Source organism: Pungitius pungitius, chromosome 1 (assembly GCF_949316345.1).
Source record: "Pungitius pungitius chromosome 1, fPunPun2.1, whole genome shotgun sequence".
Taxonomy (NCBI): domain Eukaryota; kingdom Metazoa; phylum Chordata; class Actinopteri; order Perciformes; family Gasterosteidae; genus Pungitius; species Pungitius pungitius.
In genome coordinates, this window is record NC_084900.1 from 32,292,188 (window position 1) to 32,319,553 (window position 27,366).

Consider the following 27,366-nt stretch of genomic DNA (forward strand, 5'->3'; position numbering starts at 1 on the left):
CGGTGGTCGTCTTTACCCCGACTCGACCAGCGGCAGAAAATAAATCTATAGAAATGACTTTGTATTTTCTCCACTGTCATTGGATCACAGCTATCGAATGGGGAATTTTAAACCGGTTTGTCGCCCCCGGTGGATTCATTGTGGAACTGCGTTCATCTAAACAGACCAATGGAGATTTTCAGTTATTAGAGGGCTAGCTGCTGCCTCATTTGGAATTTTGTTGACATAATTGTTTAAAAAAACTGACACTGCTAAAGACTTCTTCCTGCAGTGATTAGTGTATTCTGCAAATAAAGTTTTCAAATGGGGATCCAAAATACAATACTCTTTAAACTATTCCACACAATTACCAGGAAAAATTGTCTTTACTGTTCTCAAATTCTTAACTTCAATGTATTGGATGGATAGGTAAATCGTGTCTCAAATGCAACTATAGCACTTTGGCTAAAGTCACAGGTATCCCTTTCTAATGTCACACTAAAATGTGTATAATCTACCTATTCAGAAATTACCACCTTGAGAATGAAACTAGTCAGGGATTTTTCACGATGTGGGGAAAAAAAAGCCTAATTTGTTATTTATACTGGATGACTTGGTCAAAAGGCTTTCTTATTTAGAACATTTAAAAAACAAAAACAATTCATGCGGTTACATTACTGAAACCTTTATTGATGGTCATATAGTGCGAGGCAAGGAATTACAGAAATCCTTGGTGTGAGTGTAAAGTCAAGAGATGCTATGAAGAACAATATATTCAGCTGTAATTTGGTTGAACATTTTTTTTGTAAACAAATTTGGAGTAAACGTAAATACCCTGAACTTAGACGTGGCTTAAGTATACACGTCTGTCTGATTCAGATCTTTGCACAGTCTAGCATAAGTTTAACAGTTCGGGCTGTAACAACCTCAACATCAGTCTATCCAGCCCTGCAGGAGAAGAAGAACATGACAGATTTATATATATACATTTTGTTTACGTCAGTGAATCTAAAACAAGATGCATGACAACAGCAACAAAACAATCTCCAGCAGATATGTGATTTAAAAGGTAACCCTGTGTACAATGTATTTTTAGCATCACTATCTGCAGCATGAATGAGGAAACAACAAAAACCTGGCATAAGCACCTCATGGGATAGTTTATGTTGTACTACATAAAACCACATGCAGGAAGATGCAGAGGAATTTAGCTGATACGATTTAATAATGTTGATGATCGTTCCCTTCATTCACATCAGAATAATTTGAGTGGAAACCAGCTCCCACTGACGGGATACAATCAACTTTACAGTATTTCTCGTTCACCTGAACATTTGCTTTGGCTCTGAGGTCTGCGACCCGGGCTAAGCGCTGTTGACTAATACAGCTAGGAGTGAGTTGGCCATGCAGTGATTAAGTGATGAGGAATGAGTTCGTAAACCCAGAAGTGTGTATGTTTTCCCTTCCTCCATAAATCGACGGGTTAAACCCTCCTTTTGGTTTGGCTGAGCTTCTCTGCAGCATTGAAACTGCCACAGCTTTTCATACTTAATAGTTTTCCTTTAGCATTCAGCAGTGCTGTAAACAAACACTTGGTATAACAAGTTCTAGTCTGAATCCTTTGGATCATTGTAACTGATAAACAATATATCAAAAACAAATAAACAGCAAATATTTGGCATATTTACATTTTTTTGTTTAAGCTGTTACTCAATAATCAATTAGTTCCAGATCATTTAGGCCTTTCTAAATAAGGTTGGTATTCTCACCATGTCATTTTGTTTATGAACTCAACGATTGATCAATCTCAGCCTGACCAGATTAAAGGGAGCCACCCACTTTATTTGCATCTGCCCCAAATGTCTCCACGCCCGCAAAGAGCAAAATCTAAACGCATTCCCTGATCGCCAAATGCAGAAGATGACCTGTGTATTTTGATGAAAATGTCCCTGGCATGTAGCATGGCCCCAACAGAAAACCATAGAAACGCTCAAAAACCGACTCCCTCTGAACGGACGCTGCACAATAACAGCATCTGATGTGGGGTTGTGATTGCCAGACCTTCAAAAACCCTCAAAACGATTCTCAAGGGGAAACGAGCGCGGGTGCATTTCTGAAATATTGCAACAGATCCACAGTTCACTTCCAACAGGCGTGGCGAAGCGATAGCAGGTCCCTGATCACTCACACGAGGGCAGCCTCAGCCAGAGAGACGACAGGGAGAGGGAGGTGGAGGAAGAGAGAGAGAGCGAGAGAGCGAGAGAGGGAGAGAGAGAGAGAGAGAGGATCTATTCCCTGAAACACAAACCACCAACGGGCTCCGACTGCTGGCCTCGCTCTGCTTCGCTTGGGGTCGGGACAAATGGAATAAACAAAGTGTGCCAGACCTCACGAGAGGCGATTAAACGGCTCAGAGATGGGTTCGCCGCGAGGACGATGGCGGTACGGATTGCATAGGCTTAACGGTTAAATATCTCCCAGCGGCGAGGTGCAGCCGTCTGTATACCTGCATGCTGCGACTCACACAGCTCCGGTGAGGCCTCGCTGCCACTTTGCGAGCAGGAGGACCATCCCTTAGTGAAAGTGTGCCAACGTACAGGTCTCATAAATAAAAGCGGAGGCAGCGTCGTGGGGTGAGCTGTCCGGCGCAGCCAGCCGTGTGCGGGGGGGGGGGGGGGGGGGGGGCGCATCACGAGTCCAGCTCACGAGCGCCGGCTCATCCGCTGAGGGGATGCAAATCCACTTTGACCTTCTCCCCGCTGCTCAGCATCCCAACAGTGGGGTAGAGGCCCCCGGGAGGGACCCCCACCTCTCTGCGGCCCATCAGCTTCCCGTTCCTTGTAAAGAACACCTGGAGGACCACAGGGCGGCAACAGAGTTAAAACACACACACACACAGACACACACACACACACACAGACACACACACACACACACACACAGACACACACACACACACATACCTTTCACGGATGGTAATCCAGCAATGGAGCATTGAAACAATTACTCATGAAAGAAATGTCTTTTCATAATGAGTGATGGTAGTACAAACTTAATTTGAGAGTACACAGTGTGCCTGTTGTAAACAGGAATTATGTGCAGTTAGGAAATATCGTTAAACAAATAAGTGACAGTGTAATGTCTGTGTTCTCCGAGGGGGGAAAAAGCCCATGTTTATAGTACACGTCTCCACTAAATCAGCGAGTGATCAAACATCATCCAGCTGTTAGCAAAAGAACATCAACATACTTTTTAATGCTAATACCGAGGGCCTCTGTCCAAGTCTGAGAGCGAATGCCGACACTAAACCAACAAGGGAAGTACTGTGCAGCGTGTGTGTCTGTTCGATTAATCAGGCTGTGCCACCCACTCCAAACGAGTAGTTTGGCTGCATGAAGTACAACGCCATCCACTGCAGGGAATCCAACGCCTATCGATGTCCGCTCTGCACCCTCCATCGGTCAGTGAGGGTGGGTCATTGTGTGACTTTGGGGGTTTTAAAAGGTTACGTGCTGAAACACAACCTTGAATTCGGGAAACTTCTGATCGGCCTGATGTCCGAAAAATGACTTATTTCACATATTACATGCAGCCGCTTTCCTGGGGTCTCCGGTGCGTCACGGCGAGGTCATCGGCTGTGTGTCTGCCTGGTCCACCCCGTCAGGGTTTCCACCAAAGCCTGGCGTAACGTTAGCAAGTATCCAGACGGGAGGGAGAGACGTGTCTCCGAAGTCCGATGCGTCTTACTCCTCCACGCCAAGAGGCTCCTTTGTAACCGAGCCCCAATTGAAGCACGTCAACGAGCCACATCGAGGGAATGAACTCAGCCGACGTCTGGTGCATTCGCGGCTTTCCGTTTTCAGGTTCAGAGCTGCTTTAATCAATACTTTGACATTAGAAACGAGGCGAGGTTCTGCCAGTAATGCGAAAGGAGATACAAATATTAACCAGATCTGCAATTCCCATTAGTTTTGTTCCTCACCCGGCTTTCAGCTGCTGGTTAGAAAATCTCTCTGCAGGTTTAGTGCCGACTCACAATGCTAAAATGGGAGAGGCTTTCAGCTTTTGTGCGAAATGTCACAACATTTGAGCAGAAATTGATTATTGGTATGTTTTTGCTACAGATGAAGTGAGCTGTGCCTTCTTCGTGATCCTATTTTTCTCCAGATTAACGTTTTGGGCAGAAGAAGTGCGGTTAGCCTGAACACTCATGATGGATATATAATGATGTTTTGCAAGAGGGAAAGGCTTGCTTCAGTCCCCATTTAAAGCGCCTATAATAAATATGATTTATAACCGTGATGCATCAAATGACAACGAGAAAAGGGGGCTGCTCCTGCTGACCACCCGGAGACAGAGAATCACCACCTGACATCAAACCCAAAAAGGGGAAAACATGTCCTGGCCGTTCTTTGCACCTTAAGTACATCTGTAGCTGTCAGTAGCTCTTCAGATTACATTACAATGACATAAGTACGGCGAGACAGACTTTCCAACGATCCTCGTGCTACCCGAAAGAATCCATCGGACGTGTGAGGTAAGCTTCGCTTAGGTTCGCTCCCACTTTCCTTGTTGTTTTTGGCCTTAAAACTGTCTGCACCCTACCATCCCCTGCGCCAAACATCGGGCAGACACATTCAGGGAATACATGGAGCTAAAGTGAGAGTAAGTGTGGTGACATTCATCAGGTGGACATAGACATGACTAATTGCTAATGAAAACTAATGTTGCGGAACCTCTGATTGGATGCTTGGGAGGATTTCACAAGGTGAGGACGTGGATGTGGACGCCGCTTCCGGTTCACGTCATAAAAGGCGCTCATGAATCTGCGCAGCGGTGGTTGGCGTAGCCGCGTCGCGCTTTCCTCACCGTGACGTTCTGGCCCTCCCGTCCTTGCTCCACCTCTTCCCCATCTTCCTCTTCCTCCTCGTTGAGGTACAGGACGTTCCGGACGGCGGCTGGACACGGCCGGACCGCCGGGCCGTCGCAGTCGCCCGCGTCACCTGAGGACGGAACCAAGAGCGGCGTGGAGCAGAAAAAAAGGGGGCCTTCACGTGGCGCGCCGCAGAACAAGTCAATAATTGCCACGACCTGAAAACGTTTCGTCCGATAGTATTAGCTGCTGCCTTGAACATCGCATGCGCTTGCGACTTGCCATCACAGGTTTGAACGGACCTAATGAACCCACCTGAGAGCCGCAACGCCTAAGTGAATAAAGCGGCAGGGGGTGGGGGTGCGGGGGGGGGGGGTTCTTGGTTTGCATCCAGTTTCTTTTCCCAACGTGCAACACAATGGACTCTGTTGACTGAACGTTGCCTCGCGCTAAACCGCGATAAGCAGGTTTAAGAGCGAAACCTCCCACGGACACGTCAACGTTCGCGCTCACCTTCCCCGTCCAGGATGTAGTCTCGTGGGAACATGATGCCGCAGCCCATGATGTCACCTTTGAAGCAGCGAGGACCGAACGCGTCTCCAACGCCGCTGCCGTGAAAGAGCTTGCCATCGTCTGTCAAAAGAGAGAAAAACTTTTTTATGAACACAGCCGTGCACACGTGGTCAATAACTGTACTTAAGTTTGAACTTGAACTTTTTTGTCTAGTGTCTTACATTTCAGAGGAGAAACAATGTTATTTTTATTCATGTGACAGTGAAGACAATGGCAGAAAATAAGTTGACCGGTATTAAAAATGATCTCCATGTGAAAGCACGTCATGGCTCCAGCTTCACAAATGAGGGTTTCAATATTAAAATGGATTCAAGGTTTAGCTTCGTCGGTTGGACGTAACACACATCATGAAGGGGTCACATTGGCCTCTGGGGGATTGTGATGGCATTTCTCAACATTTCAGAATTTTAACAAAGAACAATTGCTTGATTAATTGAGAGAATAATTCACTTAAAAAAAGAATCATTAGTAGAGTGATAAGTTAATGATTGTAAAAAGAGTCCCATGGGGAACCTGTTGCAATCAACATTTTGTTCTACTATATCATATAGTTGATTAAATGCAGGTAACCACAAGCCGCACATAACAGATGAGTAGATTATGAAATTCAGGGTAAAGCTCTACTTTTGCAGGCCCAACACAGCTTGCAAGTCATCGCTGCACGCACAATGTCACTTGATACCTTGAAAAAGCTTTTATAAGGGAACCGCGCATTTTAAATTTATTAAAAGGCCCAATTATAGATGACCCGCATAGAACCCTTTGTCTGCCTGTTTTGTGTCCGATAACTGAAGTTGACTGGACTTGGTGGACTTCACTGTGTCGTTTAATGTGTTTACCACAGCTTGCAACACGAGTACTCAAAATACAATGTGTTGCTAATATACAGGACATCCTGACATTCCTGTTGGAAGAGGATGCATAAAAAAGGTGAAAGCAGCAATCGTAAAAACACTCGACGCCCCCCCCCCCCTCCAAAAAAAACCCCTCACAACATCCAAAGGAAATCATCAGAACAACAAATACAACAGTTGCGCAAGACAACAAAGACAAAAAAAAGGGGCAAAAGAAAAACATTGCAGAGGTAGCCTGCAGACGAGCTCTCCTCAAGCGAAGCGGAGTGGCTGCTGCTAGTAAATATTTATGGAGTTGTCATGGGACCCGTCCAAGGCTCAGGATGCTGTTAAAACAATCTCTATCTGAGCACCGCGAGGGAGACGCAGACACTGTATCATTACGGCTCCCGTGCGGGCCCTTGTTACAACACCACACACCGTGCAAACTGTGGAGCCACGCCGGCACAGTGCCGCTAAATATAAACTGATCAGGGCGGCTTTGGGGGGGGGGGGGGGGGGGGGGGTGGGACGTGGGCCGGAGGTGAGCCGGGGTGCGGAAGTCCAGGGTCGGGTCCAAGGATGGGGCTGGTTCGCTGGGAAAGGTAAGAGAAGAAGAGAAGGCGGGGCGTCGAGTGCTGTGGCGGGAGGGAATGTTGCAACTAAAGCCCCACTTGCAGATTTATGAACGTTCAGTTTAGTTTGAACACAATTTAAACCATAATTTGACGTCATCATAGTATAAGGCTGTGAATAACCCTTAAACACACTGCTGAAGAATGACCAACATTAAATTCAACGCAGGCTCTTGTGTGGGTCAAGCTCCATGCAGGCTGGATTCCACATCTGCCTTAAAACTCAGTAGATCTCATACAACATAACCTGTAAGATGTTGTGTAATGACTTTTGGCTGGCACATGAGATTAGTGTTAATGAGCATAAAATAACATGTGCTTTGGTACTTCAATAGGTTGGAAATCTGTAAAACTGGCTGAACATTGAGCTCAGCTGTGGGGAGAAATGTTCAAATGTGTGTTTGGAGACCAGGGAGTTTAAAAATAGCATGGACGAGGTGTTGACCAAAGTTTGGCTCTGAGGCAGGTGAGAGCGCAAGGAGCAGAACACTGGGGATGGTGTTAACGCAAGGGTCAAGACCATAAACCGAGGAAGTTGATTGTAAAGCTAACAACGCTCGCTACTGTGACCGCCGCCAGATGCTGGATGTACGGGGGATTGAAGCAGCAACGAGAAGGTGAACGCCGGAGTTTGGAGGGTTCGGAGCCGGTCGCAGGTGAGGAGATGGGCAGACTGGGGACTGAGACCAGCTGGGGAAAAAGAAAACAGGTCTTCTCGTAACACGAGAGTTTGTCTGGAAAATACCAGAACAATGACTTCACAGACTCCCAAAACATGAAGTATTTATTTTCCTCACTTGAGTTGTCATAAGGATCGACTGGAGGTTTGGTTTCCAGCAGGCCTTTGAGTTGCAAATGAGATTCTATTCAAAGGAGTGTTGAGCTGATGTCAAATATGCAATTTACTGACTGGTCCCAGTTGCCGGTGAGGCCCAATCATGTATATCATGAGAATGTATTAACTTTGCATTTAAATCTCTGGTTTACAGTTAGTTAACCTCTTCGGTTCTCGCCTCGGGCTTTAAGGCGGTGCCTGAGGCCGCAGTTCTCGCTGCTTTTCTATGACTTTGGTGAGGGAGGGAAAAAACAAGTTATTTGAAATCATCATAGAAAGATGACGTGGCCTCGTACATGCTCGTTTCCCATGCCTGATTTTTAACAGAGAGCCATAGACTCTTGTCCCATTAGGTAAGAAGGTAATATAATCCCCCGACAAAACAAGTCGGTATTGAATAATTGTTTTCGCGGAACCCGAGCTAGAATCAGATTAGACCCCGCCAAGGAAGTCACACTGAACCGTATTATGGGAGGTTGGCTCGGCGCTGAGGGATGGAGGGCGGCGGCGGCGGCGCTCGGGCACAACCTTCAGCTGCGGGAGTTGAGTCACAGCACGCGTGACTCACTGCTGGGGGAGTTCGGAGGGGGCGACGGGGTAAACGAGGCTTGCTGTGGAGCGCTCGCTGGTTGGATGGCCGGTCGCTCCTGACGGAGGGGGGGGGGTCCCGCAACGGCCTGACAGCGGCCCATCGAGCGGGCAGAGACGAGCCGAGCCGACGCGCAGGATGGAGGTCCGCGCCGGGCCGGCCCCCAACACAAACACACGCGGTAACACCAGCGCGGGCCAAAGAGCTCTCAAGCCCTTCAAGCTATACAAAGAGGCAGCGATGTGGCTGGCGGGCGTTTGTGTATATAACTGGAATACATCTGGAGTAAAATCACAACCTTTAAATTCAATAATACACATCACATGTGATCCAGGTCAACATTGGTCGCGTGCCCGTTACACCGGACCATATATCAGGATACAGAAATAGTAGTCCGCAGTCACGCTGTACATGCAAAGTATAACGGAAGGAATGCTGCGTTGGATCATTATGTAATTTACGTATTTGCCTTCAGGCTGCATAACATGAGACCACGCCCGCCCCGGTTTCCTTCAAAGCCAACAGTTAAACATTACAAATGCTCACAGTGCACTAAGGTCCAGCCTGAGGTTTTCAAAAACAACAACGAGTCCATACGAAGCAACGGGCTGCCAAGAATGCACTGGCAGAAACTGGCTGCTGTAGATACCCGAGGTCAAATAGGAAAACGCGCCGTGAAGGTTAATAAACATAGGTACCATGTGTCGCAGGATCACCTCCTCAAAGCATTCTTGGCTCGCTCTGAGCAGGGAAACCGAGGCAACAAAGCAATTCTTTCTTGCAATTTCTGCAGCGGTTATATGACCTACTGTATACAATGCTGTGTGTACATTAAGCTTCTGTCCCTCCGCCAAAGAGCGCCTGCGTGCAATTTCCGAGGTTCCCCGGGCCGCTCGGTAAAAATGTTGAGGCGCGCAAAGAAGAGGCCCCCAGCTGTCGTTTTTAAGTAGCTGGATCAGAGCCTGCAACTTCACCCAAGCGTGGGGAAGGCAAACCTCACACACACGGCGCGGAAAGCCACATTCATCGTTTTAGCCTCTACCAAATAGGATTATTGGGAGCTGCGCCGGGGGGGGGGGGGGGGGGGGGGAGCATCCAAACCAGGCCGACCGCGGTGCGAGACCTCTGGGACCGGCACGGCGAGCCTCTGCGAGTGACTAGGCCCCCATCCGTCACTCAGCAGTGAGGTATCATCCGCAGACCCGGCAGGATGCGCAGCGTCAACTGTTATTACTATTAATGTATCCTAAGTATAAATGGAATCTGCTAAGGGATATGTGGATTTAGTATTAAAGTATTTAGACTGTCAACATCCACTCGAAATATGAATGGAATGTGCAGAGTGAAGAAGAAACTGTTTTGATAGCTGATTTGGAGGTCTGCTAGAAGGCGCATAAAACCTCCCTCTGAAAATAAAACATCATACTTATAGTGCGCTGGAAGGAGATGCCATGTGAGATGTGTCGTGTGTGAACCGGTCGGAGAAAGGAGCTTCATTAATCCCTCCTGAGAATAAATCACAATGGATTCTGATTCATACCTAAAATAATGCTGGTAGAATGCCAGCTAACTCCGTCCGATGAGGAGTTACACAGTCTTGACTGTGACAGCGGATCCTCAGATAAAGAGCCGCCTAACAACTTGTGCGCCGTAATATGGGCGACCTACTCCGCCTGCCGCTGTCCCCGTATCGCGGTGGCTGATAGCTGATGTCTTCGCACTGATAATGACGGCTGCTGAGGCCTGGAATTGGAGCTGTGGGGCGTTTTTGTGCAGATGTACAGATATTGTTCACAGGCCTGTCATCACAAACAACTTTACCTGTGTGTGTGTGTGTGTGTGCGCGCATAAGTGTGGAAGCCTTGAAAGATGAAGATAACTTTTTGTGTAGGGGGCGGGTTATCGCTGAGAAAGATATCGACATGACCAAAACTCAACAAAAAAAAAAACAGACCCGAAATAAGATCCCCTTTCCTCTGATGCCTGTCGTGTTATCTGCTTTGTTTTTTTTTGCCTTATCTTTGCGTGAGGCACCGTAACATCCAGCTGAGGCGGTGCCCTGTGATGTTGGCATCTAAAAGCAGCAAGTAGATGCTTCCAAAGAAGCGGAGCAGATTTATGGATGTCGTCCGAACAAAAACACGGGGGGAATTCCACACTTGTTTTGCTAACAAAACAAGCTTCTTTCAGCGAAGCGCTTTAGTCCGAGAGAAGAGAGAAAATGGGCTTGAAATCTCACCGGCGTGGTACGCCACCGACCCCCGGCTCCATCCCGGGTGTCTGTTTCTGGGGTAGTCCTGCACAGACACAAATAGATACACAGGTCACAAATACATCTTTTCACAGCTATGAATAGGGTTATAAAGTGCAGGTTTATTTGGTAAAAAATAAATAAATAAACTAATAAGTTCACTGACCAGTACGTCACGCAGTCTCATTATCTCAACTAATGATCTCAAATTTGCCTGAAGGGGCTTTGCAATTCGTTGTAGTTGTAGCCAAGAATGTCTGAGGTTACAATGACCCTTGAGAACCAAAATATAATTAATAATATAATAATGATAAAATACAACTCATCCTTGAATACAGATGGACGCTAAATGTGAAACATTTCCTCAAGAGCTTTCTGAGATTTTGTGTTTACGAGAACAGGACGCACGTTGAGAGAAAAAATAAGGAGATTTTAATTCACTTTATGTGGACAACGCTATGTGGAGCAATTTGGGGATTCTTTTTATCTGCCACAGTTTTTTTTCACCTTAACCCTCAATGGCCCAAGCAGACACGGGGAGAACATGCAGACGCCACACAGAAAGGCCGCCGGGTGGGATGGAACTCAGGACCTTCAGTGCTAACCACCACACCACCGTGACGCCCACTGCCAGATCCGTTTGCATTTCTTCACTTTTTGGGGGTTTTGCCTTCATCAATACACAAACCTTTTCACCCCAGCCAGGGAACGTTTTTGGCCATACTTAAATGTTCTTTAACGTTTAAAGACGTTTTTTCTTTTTTTTAAGAGCAAATTGCAAAAAAACAGGTGGTTTGAGTCCCACTCCGTGTTTATCGATGTGCACGTCCCCCTCTCTCCATCCGTCTGTCTGTCTGCATTTCCACAGGTCTCACCATGCCAAAAGAAATAACCAGTGGGGCTTCGGATATGATCCTAACATAATTAACTGAGATTGGGCTGCACCAGAAGAAACACATTACTGAGCAAGAAATCTCTCAGTGGGCTACATCTTCTAAATGCTTTCTTGTTCAAACTCGTTCTCTCTCTCAGGTGAACTTTCCCTACTGAATTTATTTTTAGCTAGTAATAACAGACAAAAAAAAGGCAAAGCTTCAAATTCATGCTGACTCAAGAATTCAAAATATGACCAGGACGGTGTCCAAAAGAAAAAAAGCCAGCCTCGGAAATGTGCTATAATCCAAATAAAAGAACATTCACCAATCAGTGGCGGCAATACATTCCTCAAAACTAAACAGGGACTCTGAAATGAAACTATTGAACTCTGTGAAACTATTAGCATCTGGAATGAGTGATAGGGACACTCCAGACATACAGCTTGGTCAAGCTTGCCAGACAAGAGGGAAGCATTTGAGGGCAAGACATCAGGGAAGCCTCAACGATCCTGTCTGACAACCCCATCGGGTCGGGAGGAACAGGAAATGGATGGAGATGGAGATGAGATAAAAAGAGAGACATCAGCAGAGAAAGACAGCGAGACATGGAGGAATGCAGCTACTCCTCTAAGCTTGAAACCCCTCGATTCACCAAGTCTGCTCCTCCTGACCTCCTCCTCCTGCCTCTCTGAACCACAGGCCTGAGGATTCCTCTGGCTGACTGACATGTGGGCTGCAGCTCCGCGAGGAGGAGAGGAGCGTCTGGGTATTTGCCGCTCTGATTGATGATTCTCGGACTCTCTGATCGGGGGCCCCGTTTCTGAAAGCGAGTTAGTTAACACCGAGATGAGTGAAAATCTGGGTTTTTAGTTTTCAGAAACAGCTCTCATGGTCAGTTACCATAGTAACTGAACCTTTTATTCCACAAATCCTGAGTTTCTCTCCGTCTCTTTCCTTTTTACAGAGCCAGACACTGTTTTATTAAATGGTTTTTGTTTTTTCAGCCATGAATTCTGTAAAGAACAGACCATATTGTTTTGTGGGAGTTGGAAGGGCCTTCGCTCTGACAAAAGAAACATTCCAACGTATTGGGGTTTGGAAATTACAACAGTCAATGCTGTGATTTCTGTTTTTCAATCAGCGGCGGCGCCACTAAATTACACCTACACTCCTTCTCTATCAACATATGATGGAATGGGCTTTAGAGAGGGAGCACCGTGTGGAGCACCGTGTCCACCATCGAGTCCGCTATCATGCGCAGCAAAAAATCTCAATCCCCTGCCCGCGGAAACGCTACACCGAGCCGCTCCGAAGAACAACAAACCGGAGCGGAGCCCTGCAGCATCAGATCCACAGCTGCCACACACCGGTGTCAACAGCGGAGCCTGCATTTCCACACGGTGGCAGAGTAAACAAGTCTGGAAGAGCAGGAGCGGAAAGGTGCGGGCGCAGCGGGGGAACCGTGTGGAGGCAGATAGCGATCATGGACAGCAGCTCGCACACTGGCAAATCATAGGGCAACTTAAAAATACAAAGTGCCACAGATGTGTGTGTGTGTGTGTGTGTGTGTGTGTGCGCGAGGAGGTAAGGAGGGAGAGCAGGGTGTTTTTTTTGTTTGTACGTGCGCGCACAGCCTCAGCTATGGGGGCCGGGGAAGAGACGGTGCGGGGAACTAATGCAGGTCTGTTTGTATAACCTCTTGTCATCAGGCTAAATCCTGCAGCTCCTCACACGAGGACGGAAAGTCTGAGTGAAGAGAACAACAGACAATCTTGTTGCATGCGTTTCGGCATGTTCGATGCTTATTGTGGACGCGAGCGAAAAAAATGGAAATGTTTTCTTGACACGGACACAACAGAAGACTGAAGTGACGGAGAAACCGGTGACCTCTAAAAAGGCCGGTGAAATTACAAGTGAAAGAACAGCGCGTGTTCTTCCCCCGTGTCTTGAAACATCCAAAAAGATCTCCGGTTTAATTCCATGTATGGCAAAGAAAACAAATTTAAAAGAGAGACCAAAAACGAATAATTATTGGATAGGTACGTTGTTTCTGCGCTGGTGGTCGCTGTGTGTTCAGACCTTGGCACAGTGACTGCTCTTTGGTTTTATCCTACATTGACCTTGCCTGCGAATGCAGGTTCACGGCCGTAGCACTGAGACCAAGACTGCTGCATCACAGGAGGAAGAGAGGAAACGAGCCGTTCCCAGGACCGGGTCACACCGGGACGAAAGGAAACTTCCAGCATTTCATTCTCCTGAGCAGCTGTACGTCTTGTTTGAGTGTAATCGTGTGCTTGGCTTTGTGAGTGTTTCTCCTTGAACGAAGAGTGAATTCACACATTCATCAGAGACTGAGGGTCATTGGTGATCAGCTTTTTTTAGACACAAGTCTCTTCATCTCGACTAAGACGCACCCATCGGTCTTCCCGTATTCAACCCTTCTCCCCTTCCTGCTTCTTCACTTCCCCGTAGGACCTTTTTATTTTTGTTGGATTTTGTTTGTTTTTCAGGACATAAGGGTGTTCCAGCTTTTTTTCCTGTGTTTTACATTTGTGTTGTGAATAGCTTTCCTTGTTTTTTGTTTTGATGTTCCCACTTTCTACCTACACACACGCACACACACACCTTCTACCTTCCAACCCATAACTAAGACGAGATCTCCCTTTGTCCCGCAGCCTAGCAACCGCTTGTGTACCGGATTAAAAACAACTTCCAAACATATGAGTGCTATACATTCACGGATACCCTTATCTTCAGAGGAATGAGGGAACAGTGGGGTCATGTCAGGTGACTTGCAGTGGGGTCAAAACAGAACTTCACACGTTCACCTCACATATAAAACACTCACACTTAATAGCACAAATTCCTCCGACTTCCCCGTCAGACAGGAAACTGTCAACAGTGGACAGGCAGAATCTGACACTCCGTAGGGCATTAATGAGTGGATTCGTGTTTGTATTTCAGCCGTCTTACCAGGGGACACTACATGAGTCTTTTCATGTAGGCATGCAAACTTGTGAATGCTGTTGAGTAAACAGTCATTAGCCAAGCGCTTCACTCTGCTGCTTCATCACCTCCCTCGAACTAAAGCTTCATTTCGTTATAATAAAATGCAGATGCAGAAAGAGAAAAGAGGTTTAGCAAAAAGAAAAGAGGTAATGGAACTGGAGTTATGATCACTCTTGTTCTTTCCCACCCATGGGAGCATCATCTGGGTGTGTTTAAATGAGAGCATGTGTTACCACATGCATTCTTTTTCTTTTTCTTTTAAGTCCATCAGTCTTTATTCCTCTTAATTAAAAAAAAAAAAAGAAAATTCTGCGAATATAATCAAAATAGATGAAAAGTACAATGTGACCGAATGGCTTGGAAGCCAAACTGAAAAACAAATACATTATTTCCAAGAAATCATTACAAACATTGCTAGTCTTTGTTTTGAATCATTCACTTATAATAACCAATATTACCAGTTACATGGATGGCCTTTATTTTTGGTTCTGTCTCTGACTTGAACCCTCCATTAGTTACACTGTGCTGTGACTTAAATCACAGAAACATTCACATGAGGATGATGTTACCTGTTGATGGTATTTTTAGGTTCATTTGTAAACACTAAAACACACCTTGCTGTGCCATTTTTACACATGTAAACTAGGTTATGTGCATATATTTAAAATGAAGCCATGTCAAATGGCAAAATCAGTGCAGTTCTGAGGGTCATGCATGTTTGAATAGTGCAACCTCTTTTATTCATGCAAGCAGATTATAAACAACTTAAAGTAATTAAACTAAAGAGTATAATTAATAGGCTGATATTTATGCTAAAATAAAACAAAGCCACAAGTAAAATCAAACACTTAGCATCCACATATAGCCCAAATGGAATGACCATAACCAAATTATTCCACAATGGCGATGCTTCTGCTTTTATATTGGCAATGAATCGGGCTCTTAATGGATTTGTTGTATAGTTGCCTATTTAGGATGGAAGACTACATGGCACATTAAATCCCAAAAGTTATGTTTCTCCATCGTGTTTAAATTGCTTGCCGAAAGGATCTGAAGCTCCCGGCCCGTTCTTCTGCGTTCTTGGCGCAAAGGCAGCATAGACGGCAATTAGAAGCAAAGAAGGTACATTGCATTCAGCTGCAACACTTTAGGCACCCTTTTTTTGTTTGAGCCGGGGGAGATGTGATGATGTATAATTTGTGTTGCTAACTAGTGTCAGCTCAGTTTTCCATGCTAGCTAGCTGGATTTTGTGCAAATATAACAACGGTTCTCCCAGATGTGTAATAGCCAAGGGTCCAATTTTACGCTGTGTTGTGTTAGTGAAATAGGGAACATTTGGTGTCAACAGTCACTGGATGTACAACACGATGTTCTCCTGTTTGTAGTGCACTACAGATACTGATGGTGAGTATTTTAGCAACAAGGGGAATGCCCACCCAGAAGACTGAAATGTAGAAGCCTTTTCCACAAATATGTCCAAAACAGTTTTATCTTCTTTTACAAATACATATATACACTCACCGGCCACTTTATTAGGTACCCCATGCTAGTAACGGGTTGGACCCCCTTTTGCCTTCAGAACTGCCTCAATTCTTCGTGGCATAGATTCAACAAGGTGCTGGAAGCATTCCTCAGGGAGTTTGGTCCATATTGACATGATGGCATCACACAGTTGCCGCAGATTTGTCGGCTGCACATCCATGATGCGAATCTCCCGTTCCACCACATCCCAAAGATGCTCTATTGGATTGAGATCTGGTGATTGTGGAGGCCATTTGAGTACAGCGAACTCATTGTCATGTTCAAGAAACCAGTCTGAGATGATTCCAGCTTTATGACATGACGCATTATCCTGCTGAAAGTAGCCATCAGAAGTTGGGTACATTGTGGTCATAAAGGGATGGACATGGTCAGCAACAATACTCAGGTAGGCTGTGGCGTTGCAACGATGCTCAATTGGTACCAAGGGGCCCAAAGAGTGCCAAGAAAATATTCCCCACACCATGACACCACCACCACCAGCCTGAACCGTTGATACAAGGCAGGATGGATCCATGCTTTCATGTTGTAGACGCCAAATTCTGACCCTACCATCCGAATGTTGCAGCAGAAATCGAGACTCATCAGACCAGGCAACGTTTTTCCAATCTTCTATTGTCCAATTTCGATGAGCTTGTGCAAATTGTAGCCTCAGTTCCCTGTTCTTAGCTGAAAGGAGTGGCACCCGGTGTGGTCTTCTGCTGCTGTAGCCCATCTGCCTCAAAGTTCGACGTACTGTGCGTTCAGAGATGCTCTTATGCCCACCTTGGTTGTAACGGGTGGTTATTTGAGTCACTTTTGCCCTTCTATCAGCTCGAACCAGTCTGGCCATTCTCCTCTGACCTCTGGCATCAACAAGGCATTTCCGCCCACAGAACTGCCGCTCACTGGATGTTTTTTCTTTTTCGGACCATTCTCTGTAAACCCTAGAGATGGTTGTGCGTGAAAATCCCAGTAGATTAGCAGTTTCTGAAATACTCAGACCAGCCCTTCTGGCACCAACAATCATGCCACGTTCAAAGTCACTCAAATCACCTTTCTTCCCCATACTGATGCTCGGTTTGAACTGCAGGAGATTGTCTTGACAATGTCTACATGCCTAAATGCACTGAGTTGCCGCCATGTGATTGGCTGCTTAGAAATTAAGTGTTTACGAGCAGTTGGACAGGTGTACCTAATAAAGTGGCCGGTGAGTGTATATATATGTGCACAGTAGTTCAAAAGTTAGGGTTTATTATTCCTTTTGACTTCAAGCGTGAATTATGGGAAATATAAGCCAAGTGAGCCAGCAAAATATCTATGAAGATGGCAAAACAACTTGCATTACTGATTTATTGTTGTGTCTTTTTCTTTCAATGACAAGTGGTGGATATCAATGACTGTGAGGAGCCAACAACACTAACAAAACGTTTACCTGTAGGTAGATGCACACATGCAGTGTAAGTATACTTGTCAGCTTCTCCTCTTTGTACGCATCTATAGCTTGCTTTGTCTTAATGCCATTTAAAATGCAATCCCTCTCTTCTAGATTTATATGAATTGCCTCACAGACCTTGAGAGATGTGATACAAGTTTTTGTTATTAAAAAGGAGGAAAGCTATGACCCTGGGAGACGGCGCTGGCAACTCTCCACAGGCCTTGGCTTTGGCAGTCACTCATTTTTCACATTCATAACACGTTCGAGGCTAAACTTCCAGGGAGTAAAAAACTCACAAATCACAACCCCATACTGTTAAAGAAATGGTTTCTGAGTCAGAAAAAGAATATTAGGTCAAATGTATGGAAATCAGATTGTATGACAGTATTTATCAACCAGAGAGCAGACATTTATAATAGTTTTATAAGCTCAGTAAGGAGAACTGCAGCCCTGCACATCCTCAACTATTACAGCTTGTACTTTACATCCTTGCAGCTGTGTCTCGACATATTCATAATTGTTATATTTACTTTAGGAATTTTGTTAAGGGAAACTTAACCCCAAAAACCGCATTTTTGAATAAATAACTCACTCTTGTATTACATTGAATTCTTGGAAAACCAAAAGCAGAAGAAAGGAGTGATAAATTAAATAGGAGTTGCCTTTAACAACCGCAAACCTCAAACAACCGTTTGCAAAGTCTCACATACTTTGTGCAACTTAGTACAAGTCTCACTAATATTGTAAACATGTATGCATAAACAGTATCTGCATCGAGCGTGACACTGTTAATGTGTTCATTTTAAATAGTAAGATTGTGCAAAGAGGTGTTTGGAAAGTGAGCCTTGGATTATCCTGCATTATCCATCTCTGGGCCTCATGTACTAACGCTTTTGTGCCCAATTCAGGCGTCTTTGTTTTGCAATGTGCCCGTAAAAGCATGGTGAGGTGTGTGCAAACTGAGGTGAAAGCGCATACTGCCTGTCGCGAGAACTGAAAATGACAATAGTGCGCTTTTCCGTGTCATGCATATGCTTTCACGGGATTGTCAAGGGGAAAGTGGGAGATTCCCATAAAGAGATGGGAGGGGATGTGTAAAGTGCGCCTAATTATCTATTCCGCGGTATGCACAGAAACCGCTTGTGGAAGTGCGCCTCCGCTTCGTGATGAAATATCTCCGCCCCTTAAAAGCAGGTGTAAACCAGAATGCGGGTTTCCTAGACATAGGCCAAAGGGACGGGCTAAAAGCATTTTTGCCGGAATGATCACAATTTTTCAGTTCAGTGAACACAAAATCATTACGCGGTACAGATGAAGCAGGCACGCAATATCACGGTTACTGGAAGAAATTAGCATTCACATTCCATTCCAGCAGATGTTAAACTCGTCGCTACATTACAATTATTGGCATCAGGATCAAACTGTCATAGCATCAGCAGTGGGAATAGTGAGAAGCAGCTCAAGTCCACATACATTTCCCCACCAGCAATGCCCAAATAACACATCAACATGTCACTAAATTGTCGCTGTTTTGACTTTGGCTAATCCATGAAGGAGGTCCATGCAAGTGCGCATTTAAATGCTCGCAATGTGCGGCATAGCCGGCAGAGAAAGGGGCTGATTACCCGATGAGCTGCAGGCTTCGCAAATACGCCGGAAGCAGAAGTCACACAGCGAGCGCTTTCTGCGGGTAGGCCGCGGCGCTGATAACGCTACGTTTGCTAATGTGCGTACATGAGGGCCTCTGTCTTGGTGTTTCTTGTTCACCTTGGAGACATGCAGGAAAAAACACGTATTCTTCAAGAGTTCAAGGTCCCACTAGGAGGGCAATTGATATACAAGTGGTCATTTTGTGGGTGAAGTACCCCTTTGATGTGCAACAGTCTCCCTCAGTTTGCAAAGGTCTATGGGGTTTTTTGTTGTTCAATTCTTCAAAGCAGTTCAACATGGTAATCGTCGCTTGCAGAGCTAATGCTGAAATGGGAACCGCATGTGCATTCTTTGGAAAACTAAATAATGGCTCAAATTGAGAGAGTGTTAAAATTTCTCTAATTGTATTTTCCTCTTGGAGGTATTTAATCAGGTTGGCGACTATATCGCAAAGAGAACGGCTGAGCTGCTGGATAATGGGAAAGAAAATAAAGCCTTTGACAGTACCACTATGTTAAGTAAGAGGAACCTGAGGAGAAAAATGGAATATTCCTGCAGTCACCCGAGTTTATTGAGCTACCTTACTTTGAATAGTGTGGTAAAATGGGCCAAGAGCGCAAAAGAAATGCTTCTCAGTTGATTTTAGGTGTGTGTTTGTGTGTATGTAGTTGTCAAAAGTATATATATATATTTTTTTTAAAGAAAGCTCACCCTTCTCGCCAGGCCCAGGGCAATGTAGCACTTCTCCCCAGCATCAACAATCTCCACTTCATAGTAGTGGCAGCGGGTGGTGAGTGGCAGGCGGGCCTGGGCCAAACCTACGTCCATGATGCTCTTTCCTTTGCCAACATACTCCAAGAGCTGTAAAGGAGGCGCACAAACAGAGGTGGAGAAAAGGGGCGCGGTTAATATGTTTAGAAATAAACCGTATTTCTTTTTAAAAGAGTCTAGATAAAGACCAACACTAAGATACAGACTCACGATCCCTGAGCCTGAGTTATTGACCAATGCGGGTCGATGATCACTATCCAAGGTCAATACTTGATTATTTTAAAAGACAAATTCTGGAGTCTTAAGGAGTATCTTTTTCCTATGATTTTGACAGGTCATACGTTATTCCTCAGCCTAAAGTTTCTATGTAAACTTGATTACGGTGCTTATTCAAATGTTCCTGGCCTTCTCTATTTACACTATTTGGTTCGCCAGGCTACTGGGCCCAAAGTGCAGTAGTGATGTGAGTCTTTGTAAGCGGGAAAGTTGAGTAGGAGACAAAAGACTGAGGACATAGCAAATCAAGCTTGGGCAGGATCCTCGGCCCACTGTTGTTCCACATGCAAGAGACTTAACCACAACGACAGGCTTTTGCAATTGTGTCCTAGGTGAGTGCGCAAAATGACAGATTGACACTTTCCAAACCCAGTCGAACCCTCACTGAACCGCCCACAGTGACTCTACAAGTATCAACAGCCACTGGAGACTTTATGTACGGTGTGCAATTACTTTCAGGTCTATTTTGGTCTTAGGCAGCTGAACAGGTGAAGATGGGTGGATACAGGTGAGAAGGTGGGCAGCCAGGCAACCACAAAGCCTTTAGGCTGAGCAGGGTTTATTGAGTGCTGCGAGTGCATGAATTTGACTGTATAAGCATGAGCCTAATAAAGAATTCGCCCCCAGTGTGAAAGGCTAGCATGACAGACAAGGTGGGGTTGGACAACATGACTTGTCGATTAATCCTTTGTGTTTAAGTGTGTGTATTTAACGTAAAAGCTACTTGAAGAACACACCTGGTGTAAACAGATATTCGACATCTACATGAAAAAGTGTCTCAATTAAATGATTACCATTTTGTTGTTTTCCCTATTGCTTAGTGATACATCACACTTAAATAACTCAAAAAGTTCCATTTCAGTTTATGAGCCTGATAAGACTTTAAAATGGTTGCTGAGAACAGCACTTGTAAAGCCATCTTCATATATTTATACAGACGAGATTAAGTTAACGGGTTACTTCTGTTTTACCATGTCTGTGTGTTCAGTGGTTGTTTTTGCTAAGGACAGGCTCTTATGTTATTATAGGTTTCAGGCATTAGTGTAGAAATAACTACATAAATAAATGCGTTTTAAAAAGTATTTACCTTTCACCTGATCGTATCTATTATCGTCACCTTTTAGGGTGGGACAATTCTGCTTTTTTTTGTCACTTTTTGATTTTGAAATTTGAAGGAAAAGTATGTATCACAATAAAGAGGCTGATTTGGTTTTTCTCACTAAACCAAAGCTTTCTGTTATTTAATTTCATCTTCTACTAGTTGTCAGTCTTGCTACAGAAAGTTACAAAAATACTGCCAAAAAAATGGTCACAAATGGGCCTTAAACACACAATAATCACGATCTACAGACCTTTGCAGCAATAAATTGACATTTACAGTGATACACTTCAGTTGTACTTGACACTTGTATATTTGACCCTTTCTCCAAGTCCCTTTTTACATTGCTGGATCAGTTTACCATTTGGATTTATCCATCAGACGCATATTGTAGATACCTTTTGTCAGTTTTTCCTCTTAAAAAAAGACTTTTCCTTAATTCCAAAATTGAGTTCATATTTATTCAGTGAGTGCCCTTAATTAGTGTGTGTGCTCCATGGTAGCTCTGACAGCTTGACGGAGAAGCAGTGTTAGCCTCCACCTTTCGTTATTACAGGCAGCCCTTTCGTGTGTACCTTTGTCTGGACATCAATAGTTCCTCTGGGAGACAAGGAACAAAGTTTCGGTGCGATGAGCATTCAATCCATTCTTTTTTTGTTGTTGCTTTTTTACCGCTGCTAAGTAATGGAAGGAGAAGACACGAGAGGGCAGGAAGACATAGCCTTGAGCAAAGCATGCCTCATTGAGATAGCTGACAATCTCCCTCTCCCTCTCTTTCACTCCTATAATTCGGAGTGTCTAGAATGCTAATGGTAGTGTGCAAGGCCATGTTTTCTTGAGCTGCTGCCTGGGAAACAGATGTAACACCCAGAGATTGGTCGTGCCAATTTTCTGTCACATCTAATGGGGGAACTTGAAGAAAGGTGAAACCGAAATTAGGAGCCCTCCTTTTTTATGTCAACCAAACTGTGATCTGATTAGACATCACGCAACAGCTGTCGAGTTCATACAACTCGTCGGCTAACTTTGTTTTCTTAATTGCAGTTCTGTTTTTATTCTTCTCACTACATTTTGTTTTTCTTGGATTTGCTTAGTTGTATTAATAATGATTCCAATTATATTCAACCCAGTGCTTCTTTTTGATCTCTCTTGTGTGACCTGAAAATGCACATTTCTTCTTCACAGTTATTTCGTGTATCAATTTTGGAAAGTATATGTGCTGGCGGAGTCATCGCTCACTTGGGTTAGATGCCCTCCGGTACCTAAAACTGACTGGCCCATCATTCGCTTTCTTGTGCATAAGGTTACCAGGATGAATATCTGCACTTTCCAGCATAGTGTCACAGCTGGTTACCGCCACTCTGCCAGTGCCGCTTTTGTAATGGGCCAGCTGCAGAACTGGGGATGTTTGCACTGAATGCATCCACTCATGCCTATGGCCAAACACTGTCAAAAGGTATATTACCCGTATACACGTTATATTGCTGAAAAGACCGAGCGAATGTATCAACTAACTTTTCTAACCAAAATGCTACAACTCACTATGGTTTATTCATTCAAAGTTCATCAAGCTTGAAATCACTTTTTTGATGAAGCATGTAATGTCTGCAGAGATTTCACAATTGCTTTCCTGGCGGACTGACCTTGCTTTACTGAGCTTCAAAGAGATATTTAGCGCCAAAGTAATATGCAAAGTCCAAACACAGCCTGTAATTACAATCGCACTGACACCGTAAGTGAGATAGAGTAAGGTGAACAAGTATTTATTGTTAGAAGACAAGATGGTATCTGCCTTGATGCATGCAGTATGCCTTGAGGCAACATCCCCACCTGCAGCAGCACTGTGTTTAAAATTCTGCAAGTGACTACCTTTATTTTGTGACTGTGATCAGGTATGACACACTGGCAAGAACATATGAAAACAGGCCCATGTTGTTTCACAAAGCAGCTCCCTAAAAACAATAAACACGCGTTGCCACTCTGCAAGTTTACCCAATCAATTGTCCCTCTGAGATTCCTGAAAGCTGTAAAAACCAACGATCCACATTGTTGACCTTCACTGAAACCTCATCACTCACTGCCATGTAGAAAATTGTAGCGCTTAAATTATATTTATAATGGCTCTCATCTATAGCAAGTTGAAAATCAGCTTGTTTGATGAAATTGCACTTTCTTGTTCTTCTGAGTTTGTATCCTTATGGTTGAAATGCAGTTATTGTAAGTCGCTTTGGATAAAAGCATCATCGTCCGTCCATGTTTTCCGTCAGCGCGGCAATTAGAACGCGGAAGCACCCCCCCCCCCCATCGACACCGCTAGCGCAACCTCCACCCCCTCCGTCGACACCGCTAGCGAACGCGGAAGCAACCCCCCCCCCCCCGTTGACCGATCGAATTGGGTCGCGGCTTGTCATTATGGGGTAAAGGTGGGTCCCGGAGCCAGACAGGTTGAGAACCACTGATCTAAATGACATGTAATGTAATGTAATAATGTAATTGAGCTTTTCCTTACCCTTTGATGCACCTTATTTATTATCGCCACTACCACTGTTGCCGTGGTGCTCAAATAGAATAGAACTTGGGGCTCAAACGCCACGGCCTTTACTGGTCGATGCAGATTGTGTGCGTCCATGCTACAAACAAGTCAGTCGCTGGCTGCTGTCGTCTTCTCCCCGCCCCCCACCTGGAGATTATTGCAGGAGTGTGACACCGTTGTTACGCCGGTTTATTTCTTCCCCAGCAAGCGCACACATGGATTGTGTCACACATAAAGTGTGCTGTTTCAGCAAAAGAATCACAAATAGTCAGAGAGATAATAATTCTGCTGCTCAACAAATGAATAACATGCACGACTCCGGGGGACAATGAGCCATGCACAAATTCCATGTCCACAAAGCTACGAGGCTACGAGGGTCCCCATGATGTTCATTTATTCATCTGCCCACAAGGTTTGCGGCGAAATGTCCATGTACAAACCAAAACTAGCTATCCGTGGATAGGAATGTTGATTTATTTTCTTGGAACACATTCAGAATGAATTCAAAATGCAAATTGAAGACAGAAAAGCCACACAAAACAACCAGGTTCAACGAAGGACCTTCTTGCTGTGAGGCAGCAGTTTTCCACAGTGAGCCAGTGCTGAAAATAAAGGCAGATGCCACATAAGCAACAGGATGGCCGAGAACTACGGTTGGTTATCTTAAGAAACAAACAAGACTTCACGAGATTCTAAAATATTCCGATAGAAAAATCTGGCCCAGCATTGCCAACTGTTTACCAATGACAGTGCTAGCAGCACGAGCTAGACACTAGACGTGAAGAAACATGGACTAAATCCATCCTGGCTGCACAACAGTCCATCAGGACAGCAACAAGAACGGGCTAACTTTTGCCTTTATATTGATGAAAAAGGGAAATGAACATTTTTCTAAAAAGAATACTCAATACATGTTACTAGGTTTTGCCTCTCAATAAATCTACATAAAAGGAAAAAAAAAAAAAAGTAAAAACCATTACAAATACAAGCTGATCGCCTACAATGTACAGGACTACAGTTGCAGTGGTGAAATCAAAGGCTCATCTTGAAATCACAGTGGGATTTTCTTGGGAGTCAAATGTCATCTGGTGTGACGCAGGTCCACATCAGCCAGCCTCCTGCTACTCCCAGTCAGTCCATTGACCTTCCTTGGACGAAGCTACTGGCAGCTTCCTCTTTTCTCACACTGCTCAGGTCAGAGAACTGGAGGTAACCGCGATGGTGCCACTGCTCGGCCGGGGAGGCTGCAACCATAACAACTTGGTGGGAATGTTGTGAACTTTCAAACCAAGAGCAATGTCAGGTTGGGATGCTTGACTATTGTTTCCAGAGGAAGGAAGGAAGGAAGGAAGGAAGGAAGTAGGCAACCTTAGCGGGGCGTCGGTAAAACAGCTGGCTCTGGCTATTGGAAGAGGTACAATTACTTGGTGCGGTTCAAACTCCGGCGAAGGAGAGGATGCCAACTTGAAGAAAATGGTGCACACCTCTATGGCCCAAAGCATGTGTTTAGAATACGTACACCTTGAAGCGTTGGTGGAGGTGATGGAGCGGGGGCGGGGGCTTGAACGTGAGCTATATGAGCTGTCGGGGAGCACCGGTTGACTTGGGAAAACTGATATCTGCAGAGTCAGGTGCCGTCCACTTACTCGTCGGCCCGCTCATCCGCAGCTGAAGGGATTAAGGTGGCGGGCACGGCAACTGCTGTGACAACAGGAGGCAGAGGACTGGATGCTCGCGTTCGCACTGAGCCGCACGTACGCACAGGAAAGCCAGCCAAATGCCTCCTCTCAACAAAAAAAAAGGCAGAGCATGGGGGATTTTTATCAAAAATGTTGTTTGCTTAAGACGCTTTCAGCTGACATTGATGACAAAAGGTGGCAGGGGAAAGAAATCCCTCAATGTGTGCGCATGAGGTAATCTTATAGAAAACAAGATGTCAGATACCTTTTAAAGGACCATCTAATTTATTGGTTTTAAACAAAAGCCTCCGAAACTATAACCACCAGATCAATCAAAATGATGGCTGTTATGAGTGTTATTGCGTCATTACGTGTGATCACATTCGGCTGTGTGGTACCATTTAAAGCTCTGACTTTGCGTTTCTGTTAAGCACTTTGTAACACGTTTTTACATGGATGTATAAAATATGGACAACGTCTCAGTGAGTCAGCCACATGTGTATAAAAACCCTAAAAGTGCTTTGAAGCTTTGAAGCCTGACGGCATCTTGGAAGTGACGACACAAATTGCTCCTCAGTTTAGTAAAGCCCTCTAGCTGGCTAACTAAGTCTAACACGATCAGAGTTACATTTCAATTTCAATTCTTGCCGTTCAAGGCGCTCTCAGATCAGGACAATAATTTTCTATTGTTAAGAAGACTAACAGACCAAATTAAATAAAGGACGACCTGTCTTCATATTGTTAAAACCGTTGTACTTCGGAATTTCTTAATAGCTGTAAATATCTGACCGTGTAACCTTAATTACCCTCAATGTATAATGAAATGGTATTCATTGAATTATTACTAGATGAATTAACATCAAGTGCACGGTCATCACGCTGCAGAGATACACTTATTTCAAGTGGAGTTGAAATTTTGAGAGTCAATCAATTGTGGCTATCAAGCATAACAAGGCAGGTTTGTGTTAGATTTTTAAAAGGTGGCGGACCTGCTTTCAACACTTATCAAGCTGCAAGAGAGACTTTTTATAGTCAACACAGAGCCAACAAAAGGCACAGCCGTCAAATTAAAATTCACTCCATTTACTTCAGTTTTCCACTCAGAACCATGAGGTCAGAGTATTCATTACCCAGAACATAAAAAAGTTGAAAAGAAACGAAGAGCGCAATGAAATAAAAAAGGACGAAAATATTCCAGTTACACCAACTTTATCCCAGCGGTTTCAAGGACAACCGACAGTAATGATGCAAATGCACTATTGAGGGAAAATAAATAGAAAGAGTTATTAAACAGATAAACACTTTAGTTGAATAGAAGCCGGAGGCGGGAGAGGGGGGGAGGAGGCCGTGGGGGGAGGGGGGTTACCCACCTATCTAAACAGGAGTAGCCCCCGGGCCCAACTGTAATGTAAGCAGTTCACAAAGGCAAGGACTTGTGGGCCGACCGTTCACTACCATCACCATTGTGCTCTGTGTTTACTGTGGCTATGCACCTCTCAGAGCGGCCTCATCCAAAGAATACCAGTCAGAAAAGTATTGTCTTGCTGTAATCTTTTCCGTCATCTTGAACAATCAGTAAAGGGGACGGCCATGATCCAGGTCAGTTATTATCCACACTGTTTGTGATGTGATGTCAGTTGAAAAAAAAAAAAAAACCTGCCGGGCAGCGAGAGACATGCAATTCATCAACGGCAGCAGAATGATGGATCCGTAAATCATCGGAAAACCACCAAGACTGGAAATATCTGTAGACGCTTGTTCTGAGAAAGAAGGAAAAATATTTTCCATGCTCCTTAAAATATATAGCTCACAGCGCCGAGTTTGAAAAGTGAAAGGATATTGAAATCCAAAAGAGTTGTTTGGATGAAGCAAACAGTAAAATAGGAGGGAAGGGGAGAGAAGGAAACAAGGAAAGACAGGACAAGGTGACGGTACAGGATGATAAAGGG

The 27,366-nt window shown here is 44.7% G+C and overlaps 1 protein-coding gene across 2 annotated transcripts in view; it reads right to left on the reverse strand.

Moving 5' to 3' along the window:
* Positions 1-940: 940 nt before the first annotated feature.
* LOC119223203 (SPRY domain-containing protein 3-like) overlaps positions 941-27,366 on the reverse strand; it is a 34,155-nt gene continuing 7,729 nt past the window's right edge. Inside the window, exons 7-11 of one of the 2 annotated variants that reach the window (XM_037480368.2) lie at positions 19,771-19,920; positions 10,557-10,614; positions 5,366-5,485; positions 4,849-4,982; positions 941-2,830 (exon numbers count right to left, since the gene is read on the reverse strand). In XM_037480368.2, coding sequence (XP_037336265.1) covers positions 2,696-2,830; positions 4,849-4,982; positions 5,366-5,485; positions 10,557-10,614; positions 19,771-19,920 — 597 coding nt within the window. In that variant the 3' untranslated portion in view covers positions 941-2,695. The remainder of the gene's footprint in view (positions 2,831-4,848; positions 4,983-5,365; positions 5,486-10,556; positions 10,615-19,770; positions 19,921-27,366) is intronic. The other variant, XM_037480369.2, reaches the window with a different exon arrangement.